The sequence below is a fragment of the Nicotiana tabacum genome, chromosome 19, assembly GCF_000715075.1.
Source record: "Nicotiana tabacum cultivar K326 chromosome 19, ASM71507v2, whole genome shotgun sequence".
Classification (NCBI taxonomy): domain Eukaryota; kingdom Viridiplantae; phylum Streptophyta; class Magnoliopsida; order Solanales; family Solanaceae; genus Nicotiana; species Nicotiana tabacum.
In genome coordinates this window covers 6,023,537-6,036,127 of record NC_134098.1, presented here as the reverse complement: position 1 = coordinate 6,036,127, position 12,591 = coordinate 6,023,537, and the positions used below count along the sequence as shown (strand labels likewise).

Sequence of the window (12,591 nt, the reverse complement as noted above, 5' to 3'; positions counted from 1 at the left end):
ATTTATTGAATGTATAAGAATAATTATATAGGAACCCAGTCCTAAAATGTATTATTGGTTCAGTGGTAAATTTGGGAACTCGGGTATGGCTCGCATCCCATAACCTGTTAATGCGAGTTCGAATCCCTGTAAGGTAAGGTAAGGTAAGGTTATTTTATTTTATTTTTTATTTTTTGAGCAATACTTTATATGAACTAGAAAAAATAAAAAAAGGTACGAGACGGGACCACAAAACACTAAGTTCCCTGTCAAGTTAGTACTACTTTCCCTTTAGTCTACTTTTTAAAAATAAAATAATAGTAATAAATGGCTAAATACAACCTAAAAGAAACAACCAAATCAAAATCTTCTCAAAAGTTATTTTGTATCAAATAACCAAATGTTAGGGTTTTAGACGAAAATTGCAGCCACTATTCTTCATTCTTGCTTCTTGAATCTTGGCTTCTTCTTTTGTTGCATATCAAAGACAAAATCAGTGATCCTGCCATCCATTGCAGGTCTTCTCCCTCTTTCAATTTTTTGTAATAATTATTTTCCTCTTATATTATATATGTGAAAAAATAACTCTTAACTTTCTGTAGCCATTGTTATGATCACTTCTTGTAAAAGTAGTGGATTAATACTCGTTGGATTTGGGATTGGTACCATCTACTTTAATTTTTATTTTTATTTTTAGCTTTTGTAAATTTTAATCTTTTATTTTAACTTATGAAGTTGGGTCTAGATCTTATTTTTTAAGAAAAAAAATAATAAACAAGAAGTAGAATCAGATTAGAATCTTTCTTTTGTTGAGGTATTTATTGATTCTCTCGTCTCCTTGGAGTATTCTTTGTAAAATGATCTTTTGGGCAAAATTCTTTACTGTAATATTTACTTTGTGTGTTATTATTTGTAAGGAATTTTAGTGAGTCAAGATGATCAAGAGATTTTTCAAGTCGCAAACCTGTTCAGGTTCTACTTCTAGTTCTCATTCGCTAAACTCTCATTCATGTCTAGTGGTAAATGACAATATCAATTCTTCGCAATCATCACACAAAGATATTATGTTGGATTTGAATCTTCCTAACCCTGATCCTAGTGAAAGAAAATAAATTTCAAAATATCCTCCTAATCTACGCGACCGCGTGAAGACATTATATTCAAAGGGAGCCTTGTCGGCCTCGTAATTTTATTTTTCCAAAAAAACAAATTTTGGTGGAAAATAGTGTCACTTTAATCCGGAATGGTTTAAAACTTCATATTCTGGATGGTTAGAATACAGTATTAAAGAAGATGCAGCGTTTTGCTTATGTTGTTACTTGTTTAAAAATGAGATTGGAGGATATGGAAAAAAAAGTAAGTGATTCTTTTACAAAAGATGATTTTAGGGCTTGGAATAAAGGTATAGAAAGGCTTAACGGACATGCGGGTGAAGTGAATAGTGTTCATAATCGGTGTTTCAAGATGATGCTAGATTTATTGAATCAATCACAATCTATTCTAATATCTTTTGACAAGCAATCCAAGAAAACTAAAAGTGAGTATCGGGTTCGCTTGAATGCCTCAATTGATGTTGCAAGGTATCTTTTAAAAGAAGGAATGCATTTTCGGGGTCACGATGAGCGTGAAACTTCTACAAGAAGAGGCAACTTCTTAGATCTCTTAAAGTGGTATGCAGATAAGAAGGATGATGTAAAGAAAGTTGTGTTAGAAAATGCTCCCAAAAATGAAATCATGATTTGTCCAAGTATACAAAAAGACATTGTGTGTTCTTGTGCGAAAGAAATATTGAAAGCAATTATTGAAGACCTAAACGAGATTATTTTGGGATATTGGTTGATGAGTCTAAGAATATCTCTCATAAGGAACAAATTGCGCTTGTTTTGCGTCATGCCAACAAAAAGGGTAAAGTTATTGAGCGATTCCTTAGTATTGTTCATGTTAAAGATACATTCGCAAAGTCATTAAAAGAAGCAATATGTTCTTTGCTTTTAGAACATTCATTGAGTAAATCTCAAATACGAGGATAAGGTTATGATGAAGCTAGTAACATGCAGGGAGAAATTAATGGTCTTAAAACCTTGATTATGAATGATACTCCTTCGGCATATTCCATACATTGTTTTGCTCATCAACTGCAATTGACTCTTGTTGCTGTTGCAAAAAAAATTATGAGACAGAATAATTTTTTGATATTCTTGCAAATGTTTTAAATATTGTTGGGTATTCTTTTAAGCGTAGGGAGATGCTTCGAGATGATCAAGCAGAAAAATTAGAGGAACTATTAGTCCTCGGTAAAGTTCATATGGGAAGCGGTTTAAATCAAGAACTTGGACTTCAAAGGGCAGGTGATACTCATTGGGGTTCTCATTTTAAGACGGTGCGTAATTTTATTAGTTTATTCTCATCAATTATTCATGTACTTGGAGTTCTTGCAATCGAGGGTTCAAATTATCATAAGATATCAATGACAAAAAGTCTAGTGGATGACATAAGATCTTATGAGTTTGTATATATGTTACATTTAATGTTGAAAGTGTTGGCAATTACATATGATTTGAATATGGCTTTACAAAAAAAAGATCAAGATATTGTTAGTGCTATGAAGCTTGTTGGTTTCGTAAAAAGATAATTTCAAGATATGAGAGATTCTAGATGGGGTTCTTTGGTAGCAGATGTCTCTTTATTTTGTGTCAAGTATGATATTGTGACCCCCAAAATGGATATGAATTATGTTTGTGAAAAGTCGAAGCGTTAGAAATCAAGTGTTACATATTCTTATCATTTGCGTGTAGAGATTTTCTATGCTGTTATTGATTTGCAACTTTCGGAGCTTAACAGTCGTTTCAGTGAAGTGAATACTGATCTAATTCTTGGTATGGCTAGTTTGAGTCCAGAAAATTCTTTTACAAATTATGATAAAGATAGGATTATGAAACTTGCTACACACTATCCGAATGAGTTCACTGATTCTATGCTTGAGTATCTTCATTTTGAGTTTGACATCTATATTGACTATGTGCGACAGGCGGGCAATGAATTTTCTAACTTGATAAGACTTGGTGATCTTTCAGAGACGTTGGTTAAAACAAATTTGCACATGACTTGGAGACTTGTTTATTTGCTTGTGAAGTTAAGTTTGATATTGCATGTCGCTACAACAACGGTAAAAAGAGCTTTTTCTTCGATGAAGTACGTTAAAAATGACTTGCGAAGCAGAATTGGTGATGAATTTTTGAATGATTGTTTAGTTTGTTATATAGAGGATGAAGTATTTGAAAGTGTACCTAATGATGCGATCATTGATCATTTTCAAGACATGACAAGTTGTCAAGTACAATTGTAATGATAATGTTTATATTCATACGTTATCTTTAAGTATTTTGTTATTTTGAAATTTATGTTGAATATCGATACTCGTTCCTTAGTTAGATTATTATGATATATTGATTTGAAATTGCGGTAGGAACCCATACACTTCAATTCGTAGATCCGCCTCTGCTCGCAGAAAGTTAAGGTAAGTCATTAATAAAGTTAAATTTAAGAAGTAGTATATATATTCAAGTCATTTTTTGTCAGAACCAAGTTTGCCGATCTCAATCTTTCTGTTGTTGAAGAAGACCTAGAAATCAGTCCAAAGTCTAAAGAATTTTAGATCACCTTGATTCTTTTCCACTTTTAACTTTTGACCAATGGCATCTCGAAGTGGAAGTTCTATGTCAAAGAAGGGATTTAAAGAGTAAGTTTCTATTTTCTTAGCATTTTTTTCTTCTTTTTTCTCTTCATCTACGTTAATTATCTTAAACATTATGAGGCTTACAACTTTTTTTCTTTTTTATTCTTTATTAGTTGTAGGAGAGAAAATGATATGCTTCACTTCGAGAATACAAGAATCTCTCATGAACTTTCAATAATAAGTGAAAGGAACAAGCATGCTATTTTGCCCTTGTTGTAATCCTAAGGTTTATGAAGAAATCAAAGAAAAACTAAAGATCCAAGTAGAACTGCATAAAGAGTCCGAAGAAAAGGTCAATTCTTTTTTGAACACTTTTTTCGTTATATTGTAGTGGCTATAGTAAATAAAGATTCTATGCTATAGAGATATAGTGAATTTATAGTATTTCTTTTGCAGCGGGAGGCATGAAAAACCTTCATCATTTATCATTTGAAGAAAGATAGTGGCGATGGACATTTTTATCCCTAGAAATTTTCATTGGAAATGTATATTATGAGCTTCTAGTAAGATAAAAAGGGACCGAAACCAATGTAGCTAATAAATGGTAGTAATAACAATCTAAGAATAAATGAATAATAAACTAACACTAATGCTAACGAACCAAGGAAGACAAAGGGAGACGCTCGATTACCTAACCTTCTGCCATAATCCTCGACCTCCATGCCCTCCTATACTAAAAAAAAGAAAAGATCTTACCTGCATGTCCATAGGCCTAGGGGCAGGGGCAGAGCTACAATAGTGAATGTGGGTTTGGGCGAACCCAGTGACTTTTTCTCAAATCCTGTATTTGTATTGAAAAATTTATTGAAAGGATATAAATATACAACGGCGAACCCAGATATTGCCCGGAAGCAATACAATTTTAACTCATTTTAACTACGTTTCCTTTTCATTACTAAGGCAAAAAAGAAGAAGACAAAAGCTCCAAAAACAACCCCAGCTGTCCTTCACTTCTTTGAGAGAGTTATTCCCCAATCAAAATCAAAAGAAAAGTGAGGGAAAGAGTTAAGGTTTTTAAAGTTTTTGTCACTACTTAAAATCAAAATCAAAAGTACCAACTAGTCATATTTTTCTTAAAGGTCCATCCCTGCTATTCCATCTTCTTTTATTTGTTTGCCTTTCTTTTATCTTTTGATTTTTTAAGTAAATGTTACTTGATTTTAAATTTTTTTATTCCAAATGCTGAATTTTTTATTTCAACTTTTTATATTTGTATTTGTCTGCATCCCCTAAAATCTTAGTCCCATCTCTTAAATTTTCTCAGTTTTGCCACGTGAATATGATTTGTATATTAATTGGAGGGTGGACCATATATTTTGTTCTTTTCTATTACTTATAAATTTTTATAATATTTATATATGGCTTCAAAAGTTTTATTGACAAACACTAAGCGATTTAAATTCTTCACCTCTTTTGTTTTTATTTATTGTATTGTGCAAAATCAAATTAAAGTGAGATATTCAATTTATAATGGTTGACTACAAAATAGTTTTTTTTTTAATTTTTTTTTAATAGCAATATTTGTTTAGGCTAGAAAAGGATGTGGACATTAAGGTGGTGAGGGAACTTTGCATCATCTGATAATCTTCTTCATATATTAGCAAAAAGAAAAAAGGGAAGTAGAAAAGCTTTTCTATGCACCTAGCATTCATTATTCAGTGAACTTTTAGAACAATATTCACTAGATATGAAGACTTGTTTATTTGCTTAAATTTGATATTTTTTTTGGCTACTGCAATGATAGAAAGAACTTTTACTTTTATGAAGTTTGCTTTGATGATAACTTTTTGAATGATTGTTTATTTTTTTTATACCGAGAAGAAAATGTTGAAACTTAAAGACCTATCTAATGATGTATCATTTTTATTTTTCAAAACATGACAAGTCGTCAACTGCAATTATAACGATAGTGTTTATAATCATATATTGTGTTAAGTGATCGTTACTTTTTAAATATATATTAAATATTAGTACTCGTTTCTTAGTGTTATAATTGTGTATATTAGCTTGAGGTCGCAATCATGTCTTAAAATTTTGAACTCATACACTTAAAATTCTAACTCCGTCTCTGGCTAGGGGTCAAATCAAGATTTGTACACCCATGACCTCTTGTGTCCTGTGAAGATACCTTGTTACCGTGAAATCACTGTGCAAACCAAAGTAAGAAGGCACATTGACAAGTCATGACTCAAAGTAAAAGTGGGAATCCAGGTAACTATTTTAATTTTATTAAAGAACTATCTAAACTTTAATATCCCTAGAAGAGCAAGAAAACAGGTCTAGAGATGGCAAGGGAGCGAGGCGGGTTAGGCCATTACTTCGCAAAAATTTAATCCACCCCACCTCGTATAGTAATTTTTATGTTGTTAACTCGCGTCAGCTCGGCCTGTTGGCATCTCTAGAAAAGGAAAAAGAAAAACGATAGTATGGTCATTAAGGGGAAAATTTTGCATGGTAATATCATAGTCGTTTTTATAATTGAGTTGCATGTATGTTGTAAGTTGTTTAAGAGAAAATGAATTGGTGATTGGATTAAGATTTAAGAGTCAATTATTTTTATTCCTTATCAGGAGTTTCTTACTTTGCCTCTTTGGTGATTCGAATTCATAACGTCAGAGTTAAATGTAGAAAATACTTACTATTTGAGCAACCCTCTATTCTCGATCAAGAGTCTGTTTTGATCTAAGAAAAATATTTTTTTTATAGAAGAATCTCTAGTGTTTGGATTTTAATTTAAATGACGAGTTCTTGGGTTTCATTTTGGAAGAATCGGTATTGAGTTTTTATTTTTGAAAAATAATTATTGAAGCCTTAAAGCATTTTTTAGACATTTCATAGGATGAAATTAATATATTAAAATAGACTAAACATCTTTAGATATTATTATTACAAAGTTTTCCAAAAAGAATTACGTATTGTAATTACTTAAATATGTAAAAAATCTAAAAATGAAATAACTTCACCACCATAGATTATGGTGGGATGAATAAGATTCCTTTACCCTTAATTATTTTGAGTTCGAGTAATAGTTGATGAAAGAATAATGATACGGACCTTATGCGAATTTGAATTAGTCGGAATACAAATAGAAATATCTCGAATCCATTGGGAAAAAAAGGAACAAGGGGTATTGCAGCTATTAGTTTGACTTATATGTCACCTTTGACACCTAGAACATTCAAAATTCAATAAAAAAGAATCCAGATATAACTTTTATGTTGTTCAAACTCAAATTACGTTTACATTTGGACTACCTTTGAGAAAAACATCCTCATTAAATTTTGTCTAAACCTAAATTCTAGCCATTGGAGATAGACTTTTAATTAATAATTAAGGCCGTTCTTGCAAAAAAAATAGAATTCAAATATTAGACGGTATAAGTATAATTTACATTCATAGTAATGTTTTGGTTTACTCCGTCTGTAGGAGCTGGCTTACATTGCTAATCTCAAATTCGAATAAAAGAGAAAAGCAACAGTAGTGGTATGATAATTTTCAGTAAAAAATTACTAACTTATGATGAATACTTAATTCTATCCTTAATTACAAGTTTCAAGTTTGAGCATTGAAAAATATAAAAAAATTTCTGGCAGGGAGCGCTTCTTCGTTTACAACTTGTTTGGATGGTTGTTACATATTGTATGGTATCGTATTGTTACTTTAAATACAATGTTTGTTTTGATTGTTACTTAAATTTTATTGTATCGTATCGTTAAATCCGTCGTTACATAGCGACGAAGACTGCCACTTTATGTAACGATGAATTTGGTGTGGTGACGTCGTTACTTTATTTTTTTCTCTCATCTTCCTTCTTTCTTAGTAATGTTGCAAGTTTATTCTTCACATTATTGGTGCGTGACATTGTGAAACGCCGACAAACGATATAATTTATCCAAATATTATATTCATCAAACAATACAATATAATACAATACAATACAATATAATACATTATGAAACGACTAACAATCATCCAAACAAGCTGTTAAAGAGCTTTATGTGGGGCAAATTCAAATTAATCATTAAAAGTTGTGGTGGCACGAATAAGTGCCATATGAACTAAAAGTCTAAGATTCGAGCTATGAGAATAATTTTTTTTTACAAGGAACGCTTCCTATTAATGAGTCCTATATGGAGCGAATTTAAATTAGTCGGGGCCCTAACTTGAATATATTAGCAAAAAGAAAAAAGAACATTATGAAACGACATATAACAATCATCCAAATAAGCTGTTAAAGAGCTTTATGTGAAGCAAATTCGGATTAATCATTAAAAGTTGTGGTGACACGAATAAGATTCATCTCCATCCTTAATTAAAGGTTGAAGGTTTGAGTTATGAGAATAATTTTTTTTTTGACAAGGAATGCTTCCTATTAATGAGCCATATATGGAGTGAATTTGAATTAGTCGGGACCCTAACTTGAATATCGAACACCATATAAGAAACAAAAAAAAGTGTATTGAATTTTGTAACAAAAACAAAAGGGAAAAGAAAAGTAAAAGATTATTTTTCAAAAGTGTCCAAAGTTTCATATCAAGCATTAAATACTTGTCTTGGATCCTTCAGTCCAAAACAGCAAAGTGGTTGGCTAACATCCAAATATCCCCATTGGGGTTATCAAGAAGTGGCCAAAATTTCAATTCTTTGGGGCTAAGAGTCTAACAAGTAAATGACAAAACATGAATGTGCTGTCTACTTTTGGCTGGTTCTTAAAAGCCTTTGTCTCTTTGTCTTAATTTGTGTTTTTTAAATTTATTTATGAGTAAAGAGAGAAGAAGATAAAGACCAAGTTTGAATTGTCTTTTGTTCTTGCAATTCTCACACACAAAGTAAGTGATGTCATTTTTTTTCTGTCCTTTTGTTAGGACATATTTGGATTTTTGTGTCTTTTCAGAATATATTAGTCTTTTAGCCACCCTGATTCCTTGTCCACTTTAGGTAGTGACAAACAAACAACCAAAAAGGTCGTTCCACACTTTATAAGGTGGTGGGGTTGGGGTTTGTTCTTGTATTTACAGACTAAGAGTCCGTTTGGACATTAATTTTGTTTTTTTTTTAAATTAGTGTTTGATCATAAACTTTTTAATTTTAAATTAGTGTTTGATCATAAATTTTTTAAATTAATGTTTGATCAAAATTTCAAAACAACCCAAAATAATATTTATATCCAAACACAACTCTAATTTTCATATATCATTTTTCACTTGAATTTTTTTTTTTATTTTTTTTTTGAAATTTTATAATTCTTATGTCCAAACGACCACTAATTAAAAATTTGACATTTTTACAAGATGATGAGATTTGAGGGAGAAAAGGGGTTGGTGAGATGAATTTAGAGTTGATATATTATATACTTAGAGGTAATTAAAATTAATTTTTTTAACGGTTTAAACTTTTAGATAATTTTTTTATCAAACTATTCAACAGTTGATACATATGAATGACAGTATCTATATTCTCAGATCTTAACTTGAAATTTAAAGTGCATACAAGCATTGGCAGAGACAATTTATGCTAACGATGTCCGTATACTTTTTCGTCGGAAAATTATAATGTATATTAAAAAAAAAAGTTATATATATATATATATATATATATATATATATATATATATATATATATATATATATATATATATATATATACACTAAGTGTATAGTATATAAGCTATATAAGATGTACATTTTTATTATTTGTCGCCCGTCTTTCTAAGTCGAGGGTCTTTCGGAAACAGTCACTCTACCATCTTTATCCTACCGAGACCTCACTTGTGGAATTTCACAAGATTTGTTGTTATTGTTATTGTTGACAATCTTTAGTGAAATTTCTAATTCTGTCACTGTATACAATACAGATGCGAATGCAGGACGACATATGCATTTGAACTTAGTATTTTTAATATAAAATATAAATTTATGTTTAAAATTCACAAAAATTATAATAAATAATATGTATAAAATTATAATTTTTTTAAAAGATTTAATTATTAAAAATCTTAAGGGTTAAACTCTTGAAACCTAAATCGGGTCGAATACGTGCAAATCAATTTGAACAATCGTTACATAAAGCAAAAGCAACAATGATAAACAATGAGACACGTAGTTTTGGAAAAACCTAAAACACAAAAAGCCAAAAACAAGAACAGAGGCTCTGTTTTTCACAAATTCCATATTCCTCTGAAATACGCAAAAAAACACAACACCAAAACATTGCCGACAAAAACAAACCCCACGCTTTGTCGACAACAAAACAAACTCCCTTTAACTTCATCTCTCTCTCTCTCTCTCACTACAGCTTTAATTGAACCCCCTAAAAGTCCAATTCCTCTCTCTCTATATCTTCACCAAACAAACTTACACACAAACTACAATCTTGAACTTGTTCTTGCCAAAATTTCTTTGTAAAAGCTAGAGCTTTTTGGTGAATTCTTGTGGTACTTTTTCTGGGTTTTTGATGAACTAAATAACCCAGGAAGGAATTTCTGAATCTTTATCTTGTTGGTGAGTTCTTGCCAAATTTGTCCTTTTTGGGACTATTGCTCTGTTTTTGCTCTGTTTTCTGCCTGATGAATTGGTCATTTCTTGCAAAGTTTGTCCTTTTTTGCAAAATTTAGCTCTGTTTTTACTCTGTTTTCTGCTTGGTGAATTGGTGATTTGTTGCAAAGTTTGTTTTTTTTTGGAATTTTTTGCTCTTTTTAACTCTAATTTCTGTCTTGTAAATGTAAATGGGGCCTGGAGTTTGTTAGTCCAATTGAAGTAATTGCATTTTTTTGGCTTAGCTTCTATAGTTTGGGTTTGAAATGGTTCTGAATTCAGACTCATTTTCTTGTTTGACCTGTTCTTAATCTTGTAGTGCACATTTCTCTTTGTTCTTTCATTCAGTTTTATTGGGAAATTTTGAATCTTTTTTTCAAGAATCTTTATTGGGAAATCTTGAGTCTTGATTTCAAGAAATTACCAAAGCTTTTTTTTTACTACTTTTTGGCCTTTTTTTGTGTGTAAATTTGTGACAATGTTACAAGATGATGGTTCATCATCAGTGACCTCATCATCACCTCTTCAAAACTTTCCAATGACGTCACTTTCACCTAGTTTGAATTCACCATACCATTGGCTCAAGGAGCTGAAATCTGAGGAAAGAGGTTTATATCTAATTCACCTTTTGCTCACTTGTGCTAACCATGTGGCTGCTGGCAATCTTGAGAATGCTAACATTGCACTTGACCAAATCTCCCAATTAGCTTCTCCTAAAGGAGATACAATGCAGCGAATCGCCTCGTATTTCGCTGAGGCGCTTGCTGATAGGATTCTGAGATCTTGGCCTGGTATTTATAAGGCCTTGCATTCGACTAAGCTATCGATCGTATCAGAAGATATACTGGTCAAGAAAATGTTTTTTGAGTATTTTCCGTTCTTGAAAGTAGCTTCTTTGATCACAAATCAAGCGATCATCGAAGCTATGGAAGGAGAAAAAATGGTTCATATTGTTGATCTCAATGCTTCTGAACCCCTTCAGTGGCGTGCGCTGCTTCAGGATTTGAGAGCGCGCCCTGAAGGACCGCCCCATTTGCGGATTACGGGGGTTCATCAGCAAAAGGAAGTGTTAGAGCAAATAGCACATGTTCTAACAGAAGAAGCTGAAAAGTTGGATATCCCTTTTCAGTTCCATCAGGTAGTTAGCAAATTGGAAAATCTTGATGTTGAAAAACTACGAGTTAAAACCGGGGAGGCGTTGGCGATTAGTTCAGTTATGCAGTTGCACACTCTTCTTGCACATGATGATGAACCCCAAAAGAAATCCCCTTTGGGTTTCAAGCATTTGAATGGCCTTCACTTGCAAAGGGCATTACTCAACCAAAATACTTTAGGGGACTTGCTCGAAAAGGAAACAACTAATGTTTTTAGTCCGGGAAATGAATCAGCATCTTCATCTCCGCTATCTCCAACTGCCCCAGCAAAGATTGACGGATTCCTCTACGCGTTGTGGGGTTTGTCTCCAAAGGTCATGGTGGTCACAGAACAAGACTCGAACCACAATGGAACGACCCTTATGGAAAGGCTATCTGAGTCATTGTATTTTTACGCTGCATTATTCGATTGTCTTGAGTTCACACTACAGAGAACATCGTTAGAGCGATTAAAGGTCGAGAAAATGTTATTCGGCGAGGAGATCAAGAATATCGTAGCGTGTGAGGGAGTCGAGCGGAAGGAAAGGCACGAAAAACTGGATAAGTGGTTTCAAAGATTCGATGGAGCCAGTTTCAGGAATGTGCCTCTGAGTTATTATGCAATGTTGCAGGCAAGGAGATTGTTGCAGAGTTACAGTTGTGAAGGATACAAGATTAAAGAAGAGAATGGTTGCGTGGTGATTTGCTGGCAAGATCGCGTTCTTTTCTCAGTATCTGCTTGGAGATGTAGGAGGTGAGATTTAGACCAAGTATTACAATCAAAGGGAACTTAAATAGTTTCCTCTTCTCTTCTCTTTTGCCATGCACTTTGTAGGAAGGAACTTTTGTGTAGTGAAACTTGTCATGGAAATTGTAATCTTTCTATTAGTCTTGTTGTTGCCCTCTTTCTTTGTATACAGTTCATAATTTTGTGAATGCACTTTGTATACATTCTGATTGTCCATAAGGTATGTAGTAAAGAATTACTCAAATCAGTATCATTGTAAGTAAATGGCGGAGAATCTTGGTGCAACGGTAGAAACCGCCGTGATCTAACCGGGAGGTTAGAGGCTCAAGCAGCAGAAATAAGACTTAATGCGGTTTGGTCCTTTCCTAGATCCCATGCATAGCAGCCCGGTTAGAGGCTCAAGCCACTGAAATAAGACTTAATGTGGTTTGGTCCTTCGTAGATCTCATGCATAGCGGGTCG

The 12,591-nt window shown here is 32.5% G+C and overlaps 1 protein-coding gene and 1 long non-coding RNA gene across 3 annotated transcripts; both read left to right on the top strand.

Moving 5' to 3' along the window:
• Window positions 1-352: 352 nt before the first annotated feature.
• Window positions 353-3,360, top strand: LOC107818902 (uncharacterized). 2 transcript variants are annotated; one of them, XR_012703125.1, is made up of 2 exons: window positions 353-2,359; window positions 3,054-3,360. It is a non-coding gene; the product is annotated as an uncharacterized LOC107818902 (long non-coding RNA). The 2 variants fall into 2 exon arrangements; XR_012703126.1 differs by having other exon boundaries at window positions 3,008-3,360.
• A 6,569-nt stretch (window positions 3,361-9,929) lies between these two features.
• On the top strand, window positions 9,930-12,345 carry LOC107818897 (scarecrow-like protein 3). The gene has a single exon (XM_016644970.2). The coding sequence runs from the start codon at window positions 10,727-10,729 to the stop codon at window positions 12,137-12,139; it is 1,413 nt and encodes a 470-aa protein (XP_016500456.1). The 5' UTR covers window positions 9,930-10,726; the 3' UTR covers window positions 12,140-12,345.
• Window positions 12,346-12,591: the final 246 nt, after the last annotated feature.